The 26444-nt window shown below is 38.9% G+C and overlaps 1 protein-coding gene and 1 pseudogene across 1 annotated transcript in view; one reads left to right on the top strand and one right to left on the bottom strand.

Moving 5' to 3' along the window:
• Positions 1-473: 473 nt before the first annotated feature.
• ACAP2 (ArfGAP with coiled-coil, ankyrin repeat and PH domains 2) overlaps positions 474-26444 on the bottom strand; it is a 153085-nt gene continuing 127114 nt past the window's right edge. The window contains exons 15-22 of the mRNA XM_004712337.3: positions 24723-24814; positions 22743-22927; positions 21755-21847; positions 17860-18047; positions 17317-17426; positions 14375-14485; positions 12298-12359; positions 474-4435 (exon numbers count right to left, since the gene is read on the bottom strand). Coding sequence (XP_004712394.1) covers positions 4335-4435; positions 12298-12359; positions 14375-14485; positions 17317-17426; positions 17860-18047; positions 21755-21847; positions 22743-22927; positions 24723-24814 — 942 coding nt within the window. The 3' untranslated portion in view covers positions 474-4334. The remainder of the gene's footprint in view (positions 4436-12297; positions 12360-14374; positions 14486-17316; positions 17427-17859; positions 18048-21754; positions 21848-22742; positions 22928-24722; positions 24815-26444) is intronic.
• Positions 15067-15693, top strand: LOC105979502 (annotated as a pseudogene).

Genomic DNA, 26444 nt, shown 5'->3' with positions numbered 1-26444 from the left:
GGCCCACAGTATCGAGTCAGTGTTTACTTGCTGGATTTTCAATAGCACAGAGAGGCTCCAGGACTGATCTGCTCACGACAGTCCAAAAAACACACTGCCATCCAGTCGATGCCGACTCACAATGACCTGAAAGGACAGGGTGGAATGCCCCGGTGAGTTTCCAAGACTCTCTCGAGAAGTGACTGGTGGTTTCAAACTGTGGACCTTTCCGTTAGGAGCCCAAAGGGTCACCAGAGCACTGCTAGAGCTCCTCATAGTGAGGAAAAATCTGAACTCCAGCCCCTTACAGGACCTTTTGCGATTTATAACCACTGAACTGGGAGCAATGTCAAGCAGAATACTGAAAGTGTCGAAATGGATTTCTTATGGTGGCAGGCAGCAAACACGACTAGCCTGGCTCCAGCTGCAAGGACTGGAGGGTGTAAGCGGGGAGGTGACAGGAAAGTAGAAGTCTGAGCATAAAGACAACTAAGCCAGGTGAGATTTTTTATTGACTTATAATTTTCAGCAAAGTGTTTAATCAAGTATCATATTTACATTTCTTACATAATGTACATTTTAGAATAACTATAAAGATAATGTACTTTGCTCCATTTACAATGATGTACTACAAGAAAACTACGTACATGTATTAGATACAAATCCTCTACAGACTAATTAAAAAGTAAATGGAGTGTTGGTTATACATTCTTTAAAATATACCTTTTCACAGGTAGCAAGAAATATTACATGTAATACATCTTCATGACTGGAATGACCCAGAATATCACAAAACACTCAGGTAAACACAAAGAAAAGTAGTTCATCATTTCAAAAAGTCAACTTTTGGCTTTTGTGTAAAATAAACGGTGCCGGCAATCTTTGTAATGGTGCAAGCTTTCCTTGTTTAAAATGGACACTCAGAAGAGAGGATTGAAGAACAATAAAAAAAATTTTTTTAAATCTAGAATGTAAGAGTGAAAAGCTTAATATTATTGCTTTTTTGCCATTAGTCCATATGATATGGATAAAATTACGTGCACCAAAAACTATGTCAGCAAAACCCTTGTTACAGATGTCAGGTTTCAGCTAAACTCAATCTTTTAATTATCTCTCATTTGGAAGCATCAAAGAATTGGTAAGACTCTGGTGAACTAGAATTACCTATATAATGTTTTACTTTTGTCGGTGGTGGTTACCGAATTTGGGGGGCGGAGGGTTGAGGAATGTCTTCAAATCCCAATCTTTTCCATGAAGGTAGTAATACATATCAGAGTCCTCCAGACTGTGTGGAGGCTTTGTCATCAGAACACAAGGAAAGCTTGAGGTCATTATCAGATTGTGGTGCTTCATGATGATTTCAAACCAATTCACAAAACGAGAACAGTCAGACTTGGGTTTGGGTGTCATTTCTGCCACCAAGTAGCAAATTGAATTTGTAAAACAAGAGGCGCAAAGCTTGGTGTAAAATTCTATAAAAATACGTCATTTTCCTAGGTCACGTCCATGGTGGAAAGCACTATCAAACAGAAGTTACCTTGACAATGTAAGAGTGTTTGTGGAATGTCTTATTACTCAAAATAGGTAATCAAGTCTTAAATGCGAATTGGTTTATTATGACCATACTTTACATCTGTGAAGTTCTATTTTTAAAATATTGCTTAACAGATCAAAAATGTAAGTTGTCTTGACTATGAAAGTATAAAACATTTTCCTCCCAAAATACATCCACGATGAACTAAAGTATATATTCCAAATTAAATCGACAGGTCTAAAAATGTAAACATTTAAGTTCATTACAATCTACAATGGAGACAGGTAAAATTAGGTAGGCAAACACTGTAGTGAATCCCTGGAAGTCTCGGCATTTCTAAGGATTCTACCAAGGATCATTTTTAAAAACTTGTAAGTGGTGTAGCGATGAAGCATTCCAAGTAATAACAGGAAACAGTATTTTATGAACTCTTGCTCAGTAGCACTGCTATCCTTATTGTGATCACCTACTTTCTTTAAGACACTAGTTAACAGAGATATTACAAGGAATCAGAAACCATTATTCGTAGACTAGCTATGGAAGGGGCGGTGGTGGTAGTGGTGAACCCCGCTGACTTCTGAAGTTCAAGAGTATTATTAACATTGTTTACGTTATAATGTTTCACAATGCATGGACTACTTCACAGCCTAAGAAAACACGGATTTGTTACATGCTATACAATGGATACTATTATTGGTTGGCACAGTTAACTTTACTTAAAAGCCAACCTACTTTGTAACTACTCTGTAACTCTTCATTTACTTCAAAGTCTCGGTTTATTCCATTATTTCTGCCACAGGAGTCTCGGTAGTTTAGAGAAAAAAATCAAGCCTTAGAAAAAGCCATGATCCTCTTGAGTGCAAGTCCAAAAGCACTGCTAGCCATTCGACACTGATTACTGCCACGTTAACCACGCGGTGCCCCGGCTGAGCACGCCGAGAGCCCTGGGCGGGTCTGAAGCACCACTGGCTGGGTCCCAAAGGAAGGAGACATGGGCCTCCTCAGAGCAGGTCCTTGGGTGAAGCAGCGGGGCAGCACAAGGGCAGAGCCAGGTGCTTGTCTTTCCTCTTTCTTTTTCTATTTATCTTGTAAATGTGTTTTGACAGTTTTTTAGCCTTGAGCCTCTTCAGAAAATAAATTTCAAAGTACATTCTAATAAAAATGTTACAAATCAGAGTTCTTTTGTTGTTGTTGCCTTTAGGTACAGTACCTTAAAAAGCAAGTGATTTGTGATTCTACTGTAAAACAGGAAAGACTGAATGACCCTGTTTTGTTATTAAAATGCAATGCTTAGAATAAGCCTTTCCTTAAAGATAATTCACAAATATGGGTGTTGTAGGCATCTCCTTATTCTAATATAGAGTGACTATTACTAAATAAGCATTGTATGCATACATTTTAGCCAAATTATTCCTGTTTAGATTCTGACTTTATATTTAGTCAATGTATAAAAACCTAAGTTTGTAGAGGAAACTGTTAGAATACTTATTATCTACCAATTAAAAATAATTTCTCCATTTATTTGATAACCCGAGTTTTAAAATCTTACTAGACAGACTATGTAGTAATATGCACATAAATTTGTAAAGAAGATTAAGCTTAACTATATTGAATGATTACACTAAAAATGAACGTAAGGCAAATTATTTAATTATCCTATATCTCTGACACAACAAGCAAAGCTGAAATTAGATAAAGTAACTACATATTCTCAAAATGTGTTGAAATTAAAGTGACTGTGATGTACATAACCAAATACTAAGGCTACAAAAATGGTATAAAGATGTACATTGTGTGCAACACATGAGAGATGAAGAATTCAAAAAGCAAATTAGTTGCTGTATAAACTAATAAAAATCTGATTTTTCTTCTTTTAGACAGACCTTTCTTTCAGTAAGAGCAAGAGCAAAAATGTACCTTGGAAAGTTTGAATTTCAAACACAAAAATGTCCTGTATTATGTTATAAATCAACTTTTCTATAAAAGCAACATTTTGATGTAAGCATAGTTTTTGCAATATTCAAGTAACCTTGGAAATACAGTTCTATTATCTCCATAAATGTGGCCATGTTTCATGAAATCAGCCCAAAATGAAGAGCTACCACTGAGTCTGTGTATGTGCGGGTCCAATGTTTTACGGTTTCTCTTCATAAAACTGAATAAGTTGAAAGGACTGAACTGTGTCTACCTGTACAGCCTTTATATAGACACTGAAATACAGGACAATTACTTGACATGTGCACAATTATTTATGAGCAAATGGGGGGGGCACGTATTATCTATTTCCAATAAATCAATCATATATTTGTGGGTATGATAGGTAATCTATGAAAAATAATACCACCATCCAAAAGCACACTAATTCTGAACCACGAAAAATCACTGGAAAGCTACAAAGCATAATCTTGAGGCAGGCAAGACAAATGCCTTCCATTCAGTGCGCACGTGCTTGACTGAATGATCCTGGGCATGATGCACGGAGAAACCAAGGCTACAATCCACGATGAAAACGGGATTTTGTCTAACCCCTTAGCACTAACCTAGAGACGGTTTAAGTCTAAACTTTACTTTCATCTATACAAGACAGCCTATTAAACAGGCTTTTGCTTTTAAAAAAAGAAAAAGGTCTTAAAGAAGGTTCCTCTCCTACTAGAGATCTATATTTTAATTCATAAAAATAACGATGAATAGGCACCTTTTTCAAAACTACTCAATATCTACTAAAATTAAGTAGACTTAAACCAGTAAAAAATCTTGAGTTTTCAGCTGTACATATTATGGGGTCATCAGATTTAATATGGTCTCCTTCTCAAAGAAAAATTTAGAATTTCTGTGAATCTTGCTGGAAACGATTTAGTTTCTCTGGATTATTGGATGCCATTTGGGAAAAATCACGAAAAATGTCTTGGTATGTTTCATCACCTGCATGAAAATAAGATGACACTTTTAAAATGTATACAATTATATTACTAATAAACAGCATTCATCTTTTAAGGTTAGTAACTATTTTATCATTCATTACAATAAAGGCTTGTGCAGATGAGCATTTTTAGAAGGAAAGGGACTAACTAAACATAAATGCCAGAAAGTATTTATCGAAAGAGAAGGAAAAAAAGGCAATACCTGCAGAAAGCACCTCAGATGCAGCCAAGAGGAAAGTTCAGTGTTAGAAAAAGAGCAAAGATGCAAGTGACTTAGAGCAACATCAAGCAATACATTTATTAACACGTGAGAAATAAAAGCCGCTCTAAACGAGGTATAGTACACAAGCCACTCTTCAAATGTGTCCCGTGAAGGTGACCAAAAGAAATTACCAAAATCAAATACGAATGTTTTTGATGGATGCAAGTTATTACAAAACAAACTGATTGGTGGGAGAAGGGGTCTCCCATGTTAACATTAGCTTTTAATTAAAAGTCATTCTAATTTAAATGGCCCGTGAAAAAGTCGCTTCTTTCATCAGACTTTAATGCTTAATTCAAACTAATGAGTTCACTAGTAGGCATACTGCTGCTTAGTAAGCCAATAGAACAATAAAGCTTAGAAAACGATGATAATAATTTTACATGTAGTTATAAGTTTTTGTTTACTGTAGATCATATGAGTAAGAACGCTACGACAAAAAAAGAATAGATACTAACGGTATCTGCTAAATTGAAAGTAATAACAGGGCCGGGTTTAAACAGCACGTATATACACAAATATTAATTAGATTGATATTACTATAGCAAATTGAATACTATTTTCCTTGTCATGAAAAACTAAGTATAGAAACAATACCCAAATACAGACTAACTCCTCAGGCAAAGGATGTGTATAAAGTAAAACCTATTTCCAAGAACCATCAGTCATCATGAGGGCTTCCTTGCCAACCTTGGCCTCACCCAGGAAGCAGCTTGTCATGCTACTGTCCCCAAGACTCAGACCACCGAATGCTATCTCAGATGATCACTGCGGCCACCTGGCTTAATCCGTATTTCCCAGAAAGTGCCTTGCATCCATCTTATAACAAACTAATTGCTATGGTTGTTGTTAATAGTGCAATAAGCTGTATTGGCTCTTTAAAAAACAAGATTTTTGAGGTACTAAATAAATTCAATAAAAAGTTGAGGGAAGTGAGCAAAGAACAAGTGGACAGATCTAGCAGCCTGGGCCAGATTCTCCATGAAACTTTTGTTAATTCTTTGAATATGGAGCCTCTTTTAATAGTTACTGTGCATAAAAAGCTATTTATTAAAATCTCTACATAATTTTCATTTGGCCCTGGAATATTCTGATAACCTGATCAAATTAGGCCTAAGCCTACTGCTTTATTTTTGAAAATAAAAAAATGGTAAGAAGGTTATCTTAATATGGTGGCTGAGACTAACCTCTACCTCATATAATTGTTGCCCCAAAAAATAAAACAAAAAAATCCAAACTGATATAGTGGAGCAACTGTAAGGCAATCCAACTTCACGCATTATTTTGTAAAGTTTGCTCTTCATTAAAAGGCAAACTATAATCTCTTCCCATTTTTAGCCATTTCTCAATCCTATAAAATCAGCTGTGAAGGAAGCAACATTAAATAGCCATTAACAAACCATACAAAATATTTTTTAATCTTTCTTATTCTTCGATGTTGAATTAAAATATTTATTGTAAACATTATAAATATTTTTAAAATACTGGAGCCTGGAGTTTTACTTTCCAAGAAAGTATAAAGTGCAGATTATCATAATACAAAAATACCACACTGATTTTACCATTCAACATCAAAACTAACTTAAAAGGCACACATTATACATTCAAGAATTAGGAAGAAGGATCTAGCAGACGCTAATACCAAATATTTTACAGATAGCACCAAGTGAACATTCTCAAGTGTTACAACAGTACAATGGCAATATATGGCTTCTAATATTAGAATGCATATTTTGTAGAACAAGCTGTAGGACTTTTCTTTCCTTTTTGTAGTTTCCTGTTTTTGTTTTTATATCATCTAATACCTATTACACTAGTACATTTTAGTAGAACCATTGTACCATGCAAAAACAAATGATAAAATCTTTCATTTGTTGACTTAAATGCTTCCTTGAAGGAAAGTGTTGGTGCTACTCACTACACTAAATCATTGGTTCCACTGACTGAATACATTTGAAAGGCTAATACGATACAAGAAGAAGTTTCCACCTTCACACAAATTAAACTTTTGTGTTAACATTCAGTTTCTAACAGGACGTTAATTAATGTACTGTCAACATACTACCTTTTAGACCTCAAAATGTGTTGGCAAAAAGCAAATGTATAACAATAGTTACTAAGATTTTATTAGTTAACACAAATGGGACTTCAGTGTGATTCTGTTTACTTTAAACATAGTTTTGATCTTTTATAGTTTTTCCCAAAGCAAACATAATTTGTCTATACTAGAATACACAAACAACAACCCAGAATACTTCCCCCAGGAGTGTTCATATAAATACATGTGACAGTTCACTGTAACAGTAAACAACTAATCACCAATATTTGTAAAATATCCTTTGGAGGGCTAAGCCCCCTATTTCCCTTGAGATAATTTCCATTTGTGCAAGGGCAGTTCTGAGCTTTCAACATTCTTACACTGATAGTGTAAATCGCTTTTAATTTTTGGTATTCAGAATAGTCAATGCAACAGCAGTTATGATGATCCAAGATTGTGCTGATTTTTCTCTTGAAATGTATACCTTCAAAGTGAGGGCTCTATGTGAGGTTCTTTATAACCACCCCCAGTTTACAACTGTGCCCCTCCTGAGTTGGAAAGGTTCCTTTTTCTAAATGACTACATCAGTGGTTTCCAGCCTTTACCCACTACTTATTACTATAAGCAGTAATTCTCAACTGTCTGAGACTCTCCAAACCATCAAAAAGAGTCATGGAGCCAGAGACTGGGAAGCACCAAGCTGGTCTCCAAAAATTGAGTGCAGCAGATGACATTCTACTAGCCACCTAGGCCTCCTTAGAGTTGTAGGAACTGATAAGAGGGGCACACCTTCCTATCTGAGAGTTGTAGGAACTGATAAGAGGGGCACACCTTCCTATCCGAGAGTTGTAGGAACTGATGAAACTAATAGAGAGGGGTCCCTTCCTATCTGAATTCTTATTTTCTTTGCAAAAAGAAAGCATGAGTGCCAGACCTATATGAAGAGTAAAGGTCAGAAGCTGGATTTTCTATAGAATAGGCCAGTCACTGCCGAAGATTACATCTGATTTCTTTCAATGGTAGGATGCTTCATTATCAAAAGACTAAAGTACTTGCTTTAAAAACAAATTCCCCTCCCCAATACGTCTGCTGAAAACAAATGGGTGCATAAGCAAATGTGGTGAAGAAAGCTGATGGTTCCCGGCTATCAAAAGATACAGTGTCTGGAGTCTTAAAGGATTGAAGGGAAACAAGTGGCCATCTAGCTCAGAAGCAACAAAGCCCACATGGAAGAAGCACACCAGCCTGTGTGATCACGAGGTGTTGAAGGGATCAGGTATCAGGCATCAAAGAACAAAAAATTCATATGATTGTGAATGAGGGGGAGTGTGGAGTGGAGACCCAAAGCCCATCTGTAGGCAACTGGTCATCCCCTGATGGAAGGGTCACGGGGAGGAGATAAGCCAGTCAGAGTGCAGTGTAGCAATGATGAAACATACAACTTTCCTCTAGTTCCTAAATGCTTCCTTTCCCCCCGCTATCATGATCCAAATTCTACCTTACAAATCTGGTTAGACCAGAGGATGTACACTGGTACAGATAGGAACTGGAAACACAGGGAATCCAGGACAGATGATCCCTTCAGGACCAGTGGCGAGAGTGGTGATACCGGGAGGGTGGGGGGAGGGGAGGGTGGAAAGGGGGAACTGATTACAGGGATCCACATATAACCTCCTCCCTGGGGGATGAACAACAGAAAGTGGGTGAAGGGAGACATAGGACAGTGTAAGATATGACAAAATAATAATTTATAAATTATAAAAATTATCAAGGGTTCATGAGGGAGGGGCGAATGGGGAGGGAGGGGAAAAATGAGGAGCCAAGGGGAAAAATGAGGAGCCAAGGGCTTAAGTGGAGAGCAAATGTTTTGAGAATGATGAGGGCAATGAATGTACAGATGTTCTTTACACAATTGATGTATGTGTGGATTGTGATAAGAGTTGTATGAGCCCCCAATAAAATGATATTAAAAAGATGCCTGATTTTGATAACGCTAAAAATTAAAAATAATAAACAAATTCCTAGGTATAACCCATGACTACAATGACTGTCGATATGTTGTATACTTGTACTAACAAAATTGGCAATGTTCTGTGATACATTTATAGTAACGACACTGCTGAGGCTGCTCACCTACAAGTAAATACCTTGATAGGTGGATTCTCGGTTTAAAGGTTTGACAGTACAGTTTCATGAGCTATCCAGTTAACTGTCCTGATGTTCTTGAAAGTGGCCATCCGAGGCACATTAACTGGTGTCTGTTCAACTAGCGCAACAGAAGGAGGAACACCAGGGAGAAGAGGCAGATGTGGAAAGTGTGGCTGAGTGCCTCCTCCTTTGCCATCAGACCAGAGGAACTAGATGGCACTTAGTTACATTCATGAGCATTTTGATCAAAGATTCATAGAAGAACTGTAAACGAAAGGGGGCGCTTCCACAGAGAAAGGATTTAAAGTTCTCATAGACTCCAGACTTCCTGGAGCCACAGAGAGGGGATGAATTCCTGAAACTGTTGCCCCTAGGTAATCTTTAAATCTTAAACCAAAAACAATCCCCGAAATCAACCTAAAGCTGGACAGTCGCTTAGCTTGGTTAGTAAAAAGGGTCTTCCTTGAGCATTATGCTCTTTTGAGGTCTATCTATCTGGGATCAAATGTACAGCAGGATCTCGAGAGAGTAGATAGGAACTTAGGGAGCAGTGACTTTACGGTAATGAGGGAGGAGCCGTTCAGAAAAGGAGGGTGAGGAGAGTTGTACACTTCAGACTGTATTCAATATCCCTAAACTGTACATGTAAAAACAGTTGAATTAATATATGTTCTGTCTATGTTGGGAAAAAGTATTGAATGTATATGTTCTCAATGACAACAATAAAATAATGAAAATCTAGGGGAAAATTACTTAGAAATCTGAGGATGATTTTTTTCAATTGCTATGGACAACAAACTTTAAAGGATCTCTAATGAAACAACCAACTAAAGTCAATGAGAGAATAATTTAGAGTAAAAGCACACAGGGGAGGGGGAGAATGAGCTGCTGCCTGTGAAACTATATCTGCTCCCCAAAGACTCACAGAGGGAAAGAAAAGTAGCTAGAAAAGCCACATCATTTCACCACATCACCTGTATAAGTATGAAACTGCGCGACTTCGAGTATCAGGCCCTCAAAATGAGCTAGTCTAATTATCACTTACGTGATCCTCAAATAGGTCAACATTGTATTCATTCTGCTGATACATCTAGAATTTTGGAGTATTTTTTTTAACCTCTAAACTGAAAATGAGGTTGGTGGGAAAGTTTGTTTCAAAATTAAGCTCTTCTCCAATTTTTCATTTAAATAGATTGGAAAAATGTTTTTACCTCAGAACGGAAAAAATGTATATCCATATGCTTTTGTATATGCCCACTCCTCACTTGTGAACATGGTTAGAATCCAAAGACCAAGTTGTTACAGGAAAATTGGTATTATGCAAAAGTGGAGGATGACCACATCAAATCACAAAGCGAAAGGTGCCAAATTAGATTATCACCTAACTGCCAAACACTGAGGATCATGGCCCAGCCAACGGACACTTAGCATTAACTTATCAGTCCATGTTACTCTCACTTTGCACCTTAGCACTTGCTACTGCCAGATGTACATTTGATGTGCAAAATATCTGAATAGATTCTTTTCATTACCATCGTATATGCAGAATGTTAGCTGAGATCCGCAATAAGTGAGGAGTAGGTGTAAACTTATACATAAATGACAGTGAAAAGAGTCATCTGAAGTCTCCTAATGGTGGCAGCAGAAGCCCAAGGGTGGAACACGAGGTGACAAGAACACAGAAGGCCCTAACCTTTCAAGCTTCCCAACTCCAGAGAAAAGTCCATCACTGACCTTCTGACTAATCACTTGGGTGTAACCTTCATCAGCAAACACCTTAAAGAAAGACCAGCTGACCAAACATTTAAGTTTAAATTTTCAGGGGGAGAAAAAAAATCATTTAACTTAAAATCTTGACGTGCACTCTTAGCTCACAAATATCAGTTCATATCCTTTGAACAATTTTTATTTTAAAGTGCTTAAACACTAAGGCCTCAAAATTGGCCTAGTAATACTATCAATTACTTACATCTGTTAAAAAATTATAACTTATTTAAAATCTAACATTCAAGTTTAAAACAAATAGGTGAAATCCAGAATTAATGCTGAAACTTCACCCTTAATCAGCACTCTTCCAGCGTGGTATATCATGAGTCAGTATTACTATATGATCCATAGGATTAAAAAGGGCACCCTAGATTAGAAGCATCTAGCTGGTGTGCCTCTATTCTCAAAGTTCTTACCTGCTCCCTATTATATCAGACCAAAAATAAGTAGTCAATGCAGTCTTCTGAGAAAAGAAGGGTCTCACACATTAACTACATGTTAATCTGGTTAAAAAATAACAGTAAAATGGCTGAAGCAGGAATAATGTACAGAGATCCTAGCACATATTTAAACAATAAGTTAAGATGTTATTACCAGGCCACTTTCAAACTATATTAAGGTTCATTAAGGGGGAAAAAATACATACATACACATATATATATTCACTGTAAACTGAACATTCTCAAGTATTTTAGTCATGAACTCCTGAATTTTTTAAAAAAGGAATATGTACATAAATTTAAAACAGATAAACCAGTGACCCATACACACCAACTCCTGAAACTAGAGGTCCAGTAATGACTCTCTTCTTGGTGTAGGATGACTAGTCTGGTGTGTACATCAGAGAGAGGAATCAGAACAGTGTTAATTCTTCCACTTCTTGACATCTTGACTCAAAGGTGAAAACTCATTGAAACGGAATGAGCCGATCATGAGTTGAGATTTCTCTAGTGAGAGCAAGTCTACTTTGCCATCGGTTTACAGTGTATTCTTCTACATGTGACACTGGTTCAACAGATACTGTACACAATTACTTTAGGCAACGTTGCATGGTGAAATAAGACCTAGTTCCTCTCTTAAACTAACTTGACTGCCATTAAGGACTTCTTTACGTACTGGTAAGCTATCATTTGAAACCTTCAACTCATTCCATATTGACTTCTTATATGCCAAACATATGATTTGTTTGTTCCCTGAACACAATTTATAGAAATTCCCTGAATGACAAAAAGGAAACAATTACATTATATTCACTTGACAGCTAAAAAGAATTCCAAAGAGAAAACACCTATTGTGCTGCTGTCAGTATATAAAGAACACGTTATCATTCCATTCACTTCACTGGGATGTATACGGAAGACATCTGTACAGCAGAGGAGCAGTCAAGAAGTTAAATACTGCACATAAATGTGTGCCACAATGGGAAGAGGAGTGGTTTTTAATGAGCTAGCATTCAGCCACCCAAAATTTCAGTACGTACAGTACACTGCTCCGAACCCAATTTACAAGTAGGTTTTAAAAACTCTAGAGTGTTGAGCTAGTTGTGCTAGTTTGCTACAGATCTATGAATCTTCCAATTGCAAACTGATAAACTCCTGAATGCATTTCTTATACTGCATCTCAGTATGGTTATTAGTAGAATATTGACCTGGCTGTCCATAAAGTCCTTCTGATTCCCGCATCTCTTCATTCATTCTTGCTAACCGTAACCTGGAATTACACAGAACGATTTATTTAGATGTTACATAATATAAATATTCATTAACTAGTCATTATAAAATCAGATTATACATGTACTAAAGAATTTTCGTTTACTAGTATTCACCACTAAAATCAACTGCACTTTAGCTTATTAAACCAGCAACGCGATATAAAACAATAACATTAAACACCTTTATCTCACAAAGATTCCCGACAAATATATTTCGCCTCTATATAAGCAGGATCCCTGCAGCACCTTCAGAAGCTTGCTTCTTCCTCCAACACCAGAGTTCCTGGGGCCTACAAAAACTTTTTAAGAGCCAGCTGCTGGAATCATTGGCTCCACAATGTGCAAGCATCGCCCATCGTCAGTTTACTCTGATTCACCCTGAGGAAGGTGGTTCCAGGTCTATAAATAGAGTGTGTTGTCTCTAAATAGAGATGCTTTGGAACTTAGGGATATATTTTCATTTATAAAATTTCTACTAAGTGACTACAGATTACTAGTATTTCACCAAAATTACTATACTGCGTATGTATTCTCTTTCGGGTTACTAGCCCTGGTAGCAGTGAGATGTGTCACCTTAGTTAGAAGAGTGAAACCCTCCCATATTCTTGCTGACTTTCAGCAACATTCTGTCTTCAGTAGCCCTTACGGTTCAGCTGTCCTCGCGGGCCCACTGCCTTCCCTCTTCACACACGCTCGCTCCGGCAACTGCAGCCCCTAGCGCGAGCACTTCCCGTCTTCAAAATGCCGCAATACTCTTCCTCTCTCCTCTCAGCCAAAGCACACATTCATCACCCGTCTGCCTGAATTTTCTTCGGGGAGATTTGTAAGAGAAGCTGTTTCTTATCACTTGGGCATAAACATGTTTTAGAAAGCGGGTCATGAGTACACAGCAATTGCTTAGGAAGCTGCATCCAAACGTCATGCCTCCACATTATTCCTCTTTTTTTTTTCTCTTTAATACCTTCTCTTTCTTTGATCCTAAATCTATTGGTTTTGATAGTTATAAACTTTTCAATATATAGTTTCTGTCACAAAACCACTACCTCTAGTGTGCAAAGGGCAGAGTACAGGGTTTGCGGCTTTGTTTTGTTTGGGTATGGATTGGGCGGGGGGTTAAAGTCGGGTGACATATGGCAAGTCAGGAACTCTGGGGAAGCTCTGCCGGTTCAAGTCAACTGACAGGATTATCTTGTAAATGACTGAGATTCCATAAGGTAGATGGAACAATACCCACTCAAATGACAAGGAGCATCAATGCTGGGCTCCCTAAAAACAAAAATACAATGAGAAAGCAACTTCGTACCAAAGTGTTCTCAGGGTTTCCTATATAACACCGAAATGTACAGCCAATCTCAGCTCTAGCTTCCCAAGGTGATAAACGACTTTGATTTATGGTTAAAATCTAAGTACGACCTCAAATTTCTTTCTTTAATATATTACATTAAATTTTATTCAAGCATTAAACATCAAGGATGTTTATTTTATAATCATTCTTTCTATGTGAAAAATTATTTGAAGGGCAACAGTTACAGCTGCCCTCCTTACTTAGAATCCTCTAATTCTTGAGGAACTAAAACACTGACTTGTCACTCGAAAGCCTTCCTCCGGTGCTATCTTGAGAGTTAACGAACCCATTCTAGGGCAGTCACGGGGTTCCTCTGCCGCTGGTCATGCAGTAGGACTTGCCTCCGAAAACAAGCTTGGAAATCAGACTTCTTGGTTTCGATCCCAACTGCACCACTTACTAGCCACTGGGATCTTAGACAGGCTTACAAATGACCTATGGCTTGGCTTATTTGTGAAATGAGAATGACAACAATTACACCTCTCACTTGTAAGGGCTGTTGTGAGAGCCAAAAGTTTATACTTTAAAAAAATGTAGAGAAGGATATAACATATAATATTTGGAAATATTACTTTTAAACCTGGTCCATATGCAAGAAACCCAAGGTTAACATCCTGTTGAAGTAATACACTGTATGCAAAAGATTCAAGTAAAAAGAGAAATCCTTACAAGGTTACTATGTCAGCATTGGCTGCTTCCACGGCTATACTCAAAGGATCTTTCCCTTCTTCATCAGTGGCATGTTGATTGGCACCTCGCTTTAAAAATAAACACACCTGCCTGTTTAAGGAAACAGTATTTTAAAACAAGAAAAAAAATTACTATTCACCATAAAATAACAATAAAAACATTACCTAACTTAAATATCACTTTCATTAGGAATTATTAGATTCATTCTATAAATATCTATTCAACGTGAACTGTAATATTTTACAAGTTTCAAGGTAGTTTCATGCCTACTACCTTACTTGAACCGCCGTTGAGTCAGAATTGACTTAACGGCAACTAACAACAACAACCCTCAAGAACATCATACAAATATATACAGACAGATACCTGTGACACTTACGCAAAACAACAACTGCTCCACTCATTATTTGGGAATTAAGAGAAGCAAAGGCTATGGTGTCACAATGTCTTCACGATAATACAAAAGCAAAGACAGGGAGGTAGTCCCCCTGCTACCCCCGCAAACACTCATCGTAACTTTAAAAAGCAGACCAGAAATGGGATGAGAAAATAAGCATGAGTAAATGGAGTCTATGAAGTACCACAGGAAGACTTAAAGGTGTTTAATTTATGAAAAGAAATATGAAGGAATGAATTAAAAGCCATGATTTCAGTGGCTGGGTAGAAGCAACATGGCAGCCGAGCCCAAGTCCAAGTTATCCAAGAATCCCCTGCACGTGAAGTTCATGCAAAGAGGATTAGACTCTGAAACCAAGGAGCAGCTGGAAGGAGGTAAAGATCACTGGTACTTGGATCTGCCAGAGCTTAAAGAGAGAGACTCATAATCGAAAGCAGAGCTTTTTGTCACGCGGAGACTTTCTCTAGGGAAGAACGTCCTTCAGAGGAGTAATCCTGAAGTTGAGAGATGAATGCTTCAGACGAACTCCAAGAGCAACACCCAAGAAGCTGAAGCTAAAGTAGTGCAGGTCGCTGTGTCAGATGAAGACATGGCTGGACCGTACGAGAGCCTGGGGGACTATCGGAAAGAAGTTCGCCAAGAAGAGAGACGGGCCAATTACGAAGAAGATGAAACTGGGAACATGAACCTGACTAAAACCAAGAAGATGGTTTTAAAACCCCCGAGATTCAAGTGGCTGCCTGAGGAGACGCCTTGGGGAGCGCAGTCTTTTGGGGGAAGTTGCTCTGCCTGTTGCACTGTCATTTTTGGATACTCTGGTGTGTATTTGGGACAAGTGCACACTTTGGAAAGTTGTTCCCAAAACAGATGTATGCTGGATGTTAAACATCCTTTTGCCTGAATGGGGTTCGTTGAGAAGGGGTTTTACCCTCTCGAGCTTCAAAGGTACATAGTTACAAGGTAGTTTTCATAAAGACTTTTGTGACGTGGGATTTTTTTAAATAGAGCTCTGTGAACCCTGTCCTTCAATAAGTTGATCTCAATGTTTAAATTGCAAAAACAAACACGATTTCTAGTTTACTAGTTCCTAGTTTAGTGTCATTTACCCTGACACCAGAAGAACTAGATGCCTAGGTACCACTAATGACCGTTCTACTCAGATCAGTATTGATGGACCCTGAAAGAAAAGGGGAAAGGTGTGATGGACAGAACTCAATTGTTAAAAAAGCCTATACTTAGTGAGCCAGTGAAGACCAGAAGGTTGCTCTGAAACTAGAGCTCTGAGATATTCTCTAAACCTCGAACTGAAACTCTCCCATGAGATCACATTTGTACACACGTAAATTAACTATTGTACCAAAAACATACTTATAAAATCAAAAGCTCAAAATTACCCTAAAGCAAATATGAGAACCATGGGAACAAGAGTAGGGAAAATGAAACAACCAGAAAGTAATTACAGAAAATGTTGATGCACTATGGAAATGTAACTAATGTCTAGCAATATTTGTACCATATATATCCGAGTATAAGCTGACCTGATTATCCACCGAGGCACCCAATTTTACCACAAAAACTGCATTAAAACTGTGCTGAAAACTTGGCTTATACTCGTGTATATATGGTATATCAACCCAACTGCCACTCAACCAATTCCAACTCATAGTAACTATTTAGGACAGGTTAGAAGTGCCCCTGTGGTATCTGAGGATGGAAATGCTTATGGAATCAGAAAGTGTCATCTTTCTCCTGCAGAGTGGCAGGTGGAGGTGAATGCCTGACCTTTGGGTTAGCAGCCCAACATGCTACCCACCACACTGGGAACGTAGTTCATTGTGCAAGCTTTCATCAAAAACATAATAAAATGTTACTTTAAAAATAGTAACAATAAATAGAGCCTTTGGAAATGACCCCAAAGGCAAACAGCAAATGAGGAAACATCTATTCCAGAAAATGTATGGAAGTTTTATAAGAAAGAGTCTGGCATCTCAACAAAGACTGCTCCCTTCTTCTCCACCTCCCAGCCCAGCAGGCACAAACTGCACTCCAGAGTGCTTCAGCCAACACCGCAGGATTCCCGCTTCCTCCACTCCCAGGAGGAACCGGACTTCTTCGTTTCTCATATTGCCCTTTATCTTGTTGCTGCTGAGGCTGCGTGCTAGGTGATCGGGGTCAAGAGGTGGGGCTTCCTTCTTGCACCCGACTCACTCTCACGAAGGGAACCAGGCACACTGAGAATACGGAGACGGGATAGCTCTTCCCCATGCTCATCAGGCAGCGATGCCCACTCGGGATGGTGCACGGAGAGGGCCTACCGCTCATCCCTCCAATGAGTCCTCAACTCTTGGACCTGAGTTAGTTTTTTTATTTTACTTTATTTCAAATTCTATCATAAGTCCTAGAAAGACATCACTTTACAAACTTCACTTAATGGCTTTAACCTGAATAAAAGGTAAACACTTATTTTGAAACAATTTTTCCAGTAAAAGCTCCACAAATACCCAAGCACTGCAGTTAAATTTACCCCGTGTGCCCCAAGACAGTGGCGTGGTGCAGTGGTCCTCGCCCTTGCACATCTCTTTGGTTCACATTCGCACCGTTCTGCAGGAGGAACTCGCAGGTCACCAAAGAACCCTTTGAGGAGGAAAAAGAGGATTATGATATCCAAAGAAACCAGAATATATTTCTATTTAAAAATAGTATATTAAAAATATGATGTAATAAGGTAACAACATTTATTTTACTTAAATCTTTCCAATTTACTCTCTCCAAAAACAGAAAATACCTCCCAACACAACTACTCCCAGGAAAAATTCAATTTGCCATTTGTGATCTAGCAAAAACACAGCACTTCCATGATCAGAATCTTCTTCCACTAAGAAAAAAAGTGAGCTTAAATAATCAAATGTGATGCTCAGAAATCACTAGTAGCTGCACTGGCGCTTCTTCTATTTCCCAACTCATCTCTTACAGCAAAATAACACGACTAACAAAGCTATGTTCAACATGACTAGTGACTTTGAAAACATTTTACTGCCACTGAGAACTCGGAGGTACAGATTCATACCCCTAACACGGCCTGCATCAGCGGTGTTGCTTTGTTTTCCTCCACATTGGCCCAGTTGACATCTGCGCCATGCGCCAAGGCCTCAGCCATTTTCGGAAGGTTTTTTTCATATGACGCCCTATAGAGCTGAAGTCCTGGATTAAGATGTTGAGAATCAAGATACACAGAAGAATCCTGCCTTTCTCCTTCTGAAAAGCAAACAGAGATACGCCAGTAAAAACAAGCTCTTGCTGGACGTGAAAGCAGTGGACTACAGAACGTAATCAGCCACGTAGTGACAGAAGATAATAATGCGGTAGAGTAGATCCATGAGAAATATTTCTGGAACCACACAAAAGCCAACACTTAATAGTGAAAACCGGGTTCTAAGTGCTTTTCACCTACAGCTCCCATTCTGAAGTAACCACATTATGTTCAAAGGCCACAACTGATGAGGAGCTTCCGACTCCTAGCAGCCCTGTGAAGGACAGAATGGACATCCTCCCGAGGGCTTCAGAGACTCTCCATCTTTACAGACCAGACCACCTCCTCTTACTCCCAAGCCCCAATCTCTCAGTAAGCAGCTCAACATTGAGCCCACTCGGGCTCCTTAACTCTATGATGTACATTTTATAGACCATGGAAGTGATGCACAGAGAAGTGGTTATATGGCAAGGGAGTAGCACAGCGGGAAGACCCAAGGTGGGGCTTGGGAATCTAGGGCTGTTTTAGCTAGAATGTACGAGTTAACTTTCACTTTCTGAACATTCCCCTCATCAATAAAGACGTCTTTTAACTCAGTTGCTGCAGTTGCCGTTGTTGAGTGCTGTCAAGTCCATTCTGATTCATGGCGACGCGATGTACAGTGGAACAGAACACTGCCCCACCCTGGGCCATCCTCACAATTACTGAGCCCACTGCTTTGGCCAGGGTGTCAATTCACCTCTTTCCTACTGACCCTCCACTGTACCCATCATACTGACGTCCTCCTCCAGGTACTGGTCTTTCCTGCTGAGATCCCCAAAGCATGGGAAAGGAGTTCTTGCCATCTTTGCTTCTTCTTCCAAGACTGACCACCTTTGTTCTTCCAGCAGTCCACAGTATTTTCAATAGTCTTCACCGAAAACAAAGAACAATTTAGACCCATCAATTCCTCAGCAGTCTTCTTTATTCACTGTCCAGCTTTTACATGCATATGAGGTGATTCAAAATACCGTGTCTTTGGGGAGGTGAACCTTAGTCCTCCATGACATCCTTCTTCGATACTTCAAAGAAGTCTTGTGCAGCAGATTTCCCCAATGCACACCACCATTTGATTTCTTGATTAATGTTTCCATGAGTGTTGACTGCGGATCCAAGCAAAATGAAACCTTAACAACTTCAATATTTTCTGTCCATCATGATGTTGTCTATTGGTCCAGCTGTGAGGATTTTCCCCCCTTTACACTGAGTTGTAATCCACACGGAAAGGTACATTCTTTGATTTTCATCAGCAAATGCCTTTAAGTTCTCCTTGCTTTCAGCAAGTAAGGTTGTGTCATCTGTATACCACAGGTTCTTATTAAGTCTTCCTCCAATCCCAATGCCATGCTCTTCCTCATATAGTCCTGCTTCTCAAAGATTATTTGCTCAGCATATAGACTGAATAATTAAGGTCCAACCCTAATGCATACCTTTCCTGATTTTAAATACAGTATTTACTTATTCTGTTCACATAATTGCGTCTTGATTCACGTAGAGGTTCCACAGGAGCACAATGACGTGTCCTGAGATTCTCATTCTTCTCCAGACATAGCCATAGTTTTGTCATGGTCCACATGGTGGATCGCAGTCAATAGAACACAAGTAAACATCTTTTCTTCATTCTCTCTTTTCAGCCAAGACCCATCTGGCATCAGTTAAGATATCCCTCATTTCACATCCTCTTCTCAATCCATCCAGAATTCTGGCACCTTCACATCAACCTATTAATCTGCAACTTCTACTTGCAAGTGAGAAAGAGACCCTGGGTTGCACAGTTAACGCATTCAACTACTTAGCTGAAAGCTTGGCAGTTCATATCCACCCGGAAGCACCTCAGATTCTGATTCCAAAAGGTCACCGTGTATTCTGCTACATATCTGGTTGACATGAATTGGAAATGAGTTGACGGTAACTAAGTATAGCAGCAGACCAATGATGGAGTCAATTTTGTTCATCTGTAACTTGTTCATTTTATTTTCCTCTTTGAATGTTGCTCATAAAGCCACAATTAGAGTATATATCAATCTGATTCAATATAGTAAATACGTATGAAACTTTTTTAATGAGCTCTTAGTTGTATCAAAATACGGAAGCTGTAACATATGAAAGTACTAAGTTATTATAACAAGCTGATGGGCATTTTTTCCCATGAGATTTTTTTTAATTACTCTTAAGACTTTACTTTTTTCCTTTTTAAAAAAAATCATTTTATTGGAGGCCCATACAACTCTTATCACAATCCATACATCCATCCATCGTGTCAAGCACATTGGTATATTTGCTATCATCATTCTCAAAACATTTGCTTTCTACTTGAGCCCTTGGTATCAGCTCCTCATTTGACCCCTCCCTCCCCTCCCTCATGAACCCTTGATAATTTATCAATTATTATTATTTTTACATGTCTTACACTGTCCAACATCCTCATGAGATCTTTAATCTCATATACTGAAAGGTTAAACCCTCAACTCCCAACCCATCCATCAATTCCCAGAAAGACAAGCCTGGCACATTGCGTTTCCAAAAGACTACAGCCCTGCAAGTCGTACGGAGCAGTTCTACTCTGCACCCGCGGGGTCCCCGTGAAGCCAACCATCAGCAACTCACACAGCATCATTTCCCAAACACCCAACCTGCAGTCTCTTGGAGAAAGAAAGGCCTCGATTGACAGACCAGGCCTTTGTAGTTTGTCTAGGGCAGTGCTCATTGTGCATCTTAATTACTATTTAAAGTTGGGATACAGACTCCTAGAAACCTGGATGTAAACCCTCAGAAGCAGTAACAAGAACCCAGAAGGAATTTTACTACTAGAACAAACCTCACTCCTCACCTAGGATGTTTTTTCTAAAACCATAACAAACAGCAGTGCAAGCGTTCAAATAACATGATGGATTCGCATTGCCTGCTGTTCTGAAACACTCACATCATGGAAGGACGAGAGGAATAAGCACAGATCAGAAGGAAAACCCACAGGGGGGGAGTTGCTACTTACTTTTCCTTCAGAAGACAAAGAATAATACAAATACTAATACTAATATTTTCATAGAGAATGAAAAGCCTCCTTAGCTAGTGGCAGGGCACTTGGGGCAGATACTGTGAGACCTTGAAGAATGGACACCTGGAAAAGGACTCCTCCAAATATGGTGGCGATACCAGGAGGGCAGGGGGAGGGGACGAAAAGAGGAGGAAGGGAAACCGATCGCCACATAAACACCCCACCCCCAGGGGGACGAACAACAGAAACTGTGGGGGGAAGGGGACAGCAGTTGGTGTAAGATATGAAAATAATAATTTATAATTTATCAAAGGGTCACGAGGGGTGAAGGGGGGGAGACAAGAGGAACTGATACCAAGGGCTCAATAGAAAGTAAATTTTTAGAAAATAATGATGGCAACATATGTAAAACATGCTTGATTGATACAACTGATGTATGGACTATTATAAGAGCTGTAAGAGCCCCCAATAAAATTATCTTTTAATTTAAAAAAAGAATAAAAGTCACCATGACCTACAAAAAAAAAAAGAACAGAAATACTGGCATTCACATTTCATGGCACTACTTCTCATAGGCCAGCCACTCTCTTTAGAACCTACTGCATTAATATGTGGCAGTTACCACTTGTGCATTTTGGCAAACAATATCTATTAGCATCGGACAGCCCCAACACTCACCCGACTCATATAAACTATTGGCTGACACCATGGATGGTAGAGACTCTCTTCCATCGTCAGAGCTCTGTTGGATTCCACTGTCATTACTTTTGACTGTTTCAAAGAAAAATCAGTAGTAATTAAAGCTCAAATCATTTCAAGAATAATGCCCACAAACAACAAGGCTTTGAAACAAGTTCGTACACATCTGTGCAAACTTAGCCACCACCAGTAGAATGCATCCAATACAACTTTAATCCTTTTGCACTTTACTTATCAAGATAGGAATGATGGCAAAGCCTGAAAATAAACATTGTGCCCCATAATAGGTCTGACACAGTAAAGTTGAATTTATTGGATGACAGAAAGGGTGCAATTCTGAGACAATGAGAAACATCTAGAGAAATGGCCACACCGCACAATGACCACTGGCACAGACTTGGAATGCTCCACAAGAGTAGTACTTACTACTACGCAGTTTTGAAGAAGTATCAAAGTAGGAGAAGAGTGAATCTAGCTCATCAGGACAGAACAGAGACTCCCGCCTGGCCTCGTCGCTATTAACAGCAACCACTAGGGACATGCAAGTTAGCAAAGCACAAAGCAGGCAGTAAGAAGGGAAAAGGGCAGGAAAAAAACGTTATTGGGAAAATGTAGGAGGAAAAAATAGGAAGGAGAATAGGTAGTTAATAAGATACTTAAGGGTCTTTGGCATGGTAGACTTATATTTCCCATCTCCCCTTGCATTTTATGCAGCATTATTCCTGAGTATATAAATGCTTAGTACCTAGCAATGGGGAAGACTATGGCACTATTTAAACTAAACGGTCCTAAAGACATCGAAATCCAGTTATTTCCTTAAAATGTATATAAGGAAAAATGCATTTAACATTATATACATATAAATCTACATTGGCTATTAATTCAGAAAATACAAATGCAATTTTCAGCCTTAAAAATATTTATTAAAAAAAATGTATTTATATACACAACAAACAAGATGTAATACCTGCGCTTTGGGCGGCGACTCTGACTTGGTCTCCTGGCCCCAGTTTGGAAATGCTCAGCCTCTTTTCCTCGGAGCTTTTGGAGACAGTGTGTTTTTGCTGCTCGGGAGGTGATGATGACACAGAGTATTTGTCCACAAATTTCCTCTCCACATATTTTGCTCTGATATATGCCTCTTTTTCCTGTCTGGTATATTAAAAATGACATGAGATTCTGCTATATCCCTTAGCATGATTAATACAGAAAAGAATCATTACATATCGATTATTTTCACAGAAAGCCACTAAATACGGTATTGGTTAAAAGCGAACCTGTGCTACTATGCAACGTGAGTTGCTTCACAATGTTTAATTGCCTATGAATTTACAGTGAAATGAAATACAAATAATAACATAATTGAAAAAAGATCAAAAGATTAACATGGTACTCTTTTATTCTCTTAATTCTTGTGCTCATTCATTTCTATTGCATATACCTCCTCATGCTTTTCACAGAATGAAAAACATTGCCAAAAAGAATACAAAAATTTCAAGCAATTAACTTTACTTTCATATTTACTCAAAGAGGAAATAATATAAAAAACAATATCCCACAACATATAACTACTGAAAGCCAAACTTTTCCATAAGGCAAAGCTTTAAAATGCTATAATATAAACCTACTCCTCACAGACTTGGTTAAGATAAAAAAATCAGGTTGTTATGTGAAAATTAGTTATTTTGTGAAAATAGAGGATAAGCACATCACCTCACCCTCCTCACCTGTACAGTAAGTGTCCTGCAAGTTCTCTGTTGAGGTCACCTGCCACTGCCACCTCCCCATCCTCTGCATACTACTTCAGGAGAGCTCAGTCCCCACCACTGTCCAGGGGAGGACTGCCTAGTTTTCCGGAACGCCGACCCCTTCTCCATCCATGGAGCCACCTCCCTTTCCTGTCCCAGCTGTATTTTCATGATGGATGGTGTGATATGTCAACTTGAAGATACATGAAAGCGTAGGGGTGGTGTCCAACCTGTCAACCGGGTCACAGCCTGATGGTGCCTCCTTCTGGAGGCATGGGCTTCTCCTAACGAGGGCCCGGGAAACACCCTCTCTCTCTACCTTCCCTTGTCAGACCTCTTTCTGTCTCTAATGAGACTAAGACACCTGTATTATTAAAAGAACTTATCTCTGATTGCAGAGGAATGTGTAAACATGTTTTGTTTGGAATAAGCTCATTCATATATGAACCAGAACACTAGTATCAATACTTTCTTACGTACCCTCATTTAATAAGAGTTTGGTCTGGTGACACAGTGGTTAAGTGTTTGGATGCTAACCAAGAAGCAGATGGTTCAAACCCACTAGCCACTCCCTCCATGGAAGAAAGATGTGTCTGCTTCTGTGCAGATGAAAAGCCTTGGCAACTTAAGGGGCAGTTCTTACACTGTCCTATAGGATCACTATGAATTGGTATATATCTATCTGTAAGTATAATTTCAAATATAGAAATTAAGCATTCTCCTCTACCAACAGCTATTCTTCATTTTTTTATTCTTCAACATCATTATGTCATGCATAAGGTATGTGATTAACAAATATTTGCTAAACTAAGTAAAAAAATGTGAAATTATTCATTGTAGGTAACAGAAACTTGATCCTTAGACATTAGTGAACAGAGTATCTCTTTTTAAAGGCCTGCTACTAACAGAACTTTGTTCCACTTTAATCCCTAAGAGCTTTTACATTTCTATGTAGTATCTTAATTTTTAAGAATTTCAATCTTTTAGACACTATAATTAATGATCTCAATAAAATACAACTATCTAATTAACAAGACTAAGAAAGATATTTCTATATTGGAACAGAAGCAGTAATGATCACTTCTAGACACTCACTGTTCTACTTCATTATTATTTATTAACCATAATTACATCAAATTATCACTATATTCCTGCTTAGAAAAAAAAAAGGTAACACATTAGAACAACTGGAGTAGTACCTCTGTCCTGGTTGTGGCTTCTTTATCCCCATTTTTTCCACTTTAGCTTCATAAACTCGATTTATAACATCATTCCCCAACTCACACATAAGCTGTATGGAAGAAAAGTCATAAATCAAAATATGTGCGTTTGTGTGTGTGCACGCGCACGCGCCCTCTTAATCCTTAAAAGAAGTATGACTGCTCCTTGCTGCTGACTCCCTGGTCACTCCCCTCTCTTCCCCCCCTCCTCTCCAGTCCTCTCTCCCTTGTTCCCTTGACCTCCTTCCCTTCCCCTCTCTCCACATGGACCACCAAGCTGGGCTGAGCCTCTTCGCTCTGGTCTCTGAGTGAGGAATAGCCAAAGGCGGTTGACCTTGTCTGGGAGCACACTGAAGAAACCCCTAGGCTGAGCACTGCTCGATATCTCTCTCTCCAGGGATGCCAAGGTTGCATGCTGAAAGCATCCTGGCTGAGTCATTCGAAGTGTGAACTGGGTAATATTTCGGGAGAGTGATCTGATGTGCTGTGTCAAAAATTTAGCTAAACAGATTCAGCAATACCATTTCTAGGAATATATCTCAACGAAGCAAATGACTTCATAGACAATGTATAAGGATGTGTAAACAACCAATACACTTAATAGCAAAACACACCAACGAAGGAACAAGAAGAACAGAAACCTGCCAGAATAATCATCACAAAAGATTAAGTAAACTATTTTGTACTCTACAGTCTATAGTATGTAAACATCAGACTGATGAGTTACTGACATGGAGAGCAATGGATATAGAATAAAGAGTTGCTTTTAAAATGACCAAAAAAAAAGAAGTATGACTAAATAGTTCGTGCACATTATGCAATTTCTAACTTCACAAATGTAAACGTAAGAGGAGACAAGAGTAAACTGAACATACTGCAGGACAGAGGAGAACTGCCGCCGAGGATTTCTCAGGCTGTAATCTTACAGAAGCGGCTGTCACATCTCCCTCCTGTGGAGAGCCTTGGGGGTTTGTACTACTTACTTTCCAGGTAAGCCAAGTGCGGATTAACTGTGTCTGTGGATTACCTCCCTTTTAAAACAAGGTTTCTATTTCAACTAATCCTTCTTTCCATCCATATATCCATGTCAGGACAAAATTAATGACATTATTTTATATTGTCTGTATAATAAGGTATATAAGTACTGGCCATCACCAATCTCAGGACAGTAAGTTAAAAGTTAAATATATTTAGGCAGTCCCAAGGTTACCAACAAGTTGTTGTCTTTCAATCACAAGTGTAAGTGAATCAGAATAGGTGCCCACAGCTCTTATTGGATCTTCCTTTAGTGCAGTCACAGAAGTTCTGGCGATACTGCTGCTGTGGGTTAGGGAGTAGGCTGCTAACCACAAGGTCATCAGTTCAAAACCACCAGCTGCTCCATGGAAGGAAAATGAAGCTGGCCTCTATCCTAAAGACTTATAATCTTTAAAATAAAAAAAAACTTTTAAAACCTCCCTGCTATCGAGTCAATAACCATTCATAGCAGCCCTATAGGACAGGGTAGAACTGTCCCTGTGGTTTCTAAGACTGTAACTCTTCATGGGAGTAGAATTCCCTGTTTTTCTCGGAGGACCAGTTGGTGGTTTCAAACTGCTGAACTTGTGGTTAGCAGCACAATGTGTAACCATTACGCCACCAGGGCTCCTTTTAGTCTTGGAAACCCTACATGGATAGGGTCGCTCTGAGTTAGAATGGACT

Source organism: Echinops telfairi, unplaced genomic scaffold (genome assembly GCF_000313985.2).
Source record: "Echinops telfairi isolate 266 unplaced genomic scaffold, ASM31398v2 ScPeMD7_17;HRSCAF=63, whole genome shotgun sequence".
In the NCBI taxonomy this organism is placed as follows: domain Eukaryota; kingdom Metazoa; phylum Chordata; class Mammalia; order Afrosoricida; family Tenrecidae; genus Echinops; species Echinops telfairi.
Note: the sequence above shows the minus strand (reverse complement) of the source record. Positions and strands in the feature narration are given on the sequence as shown.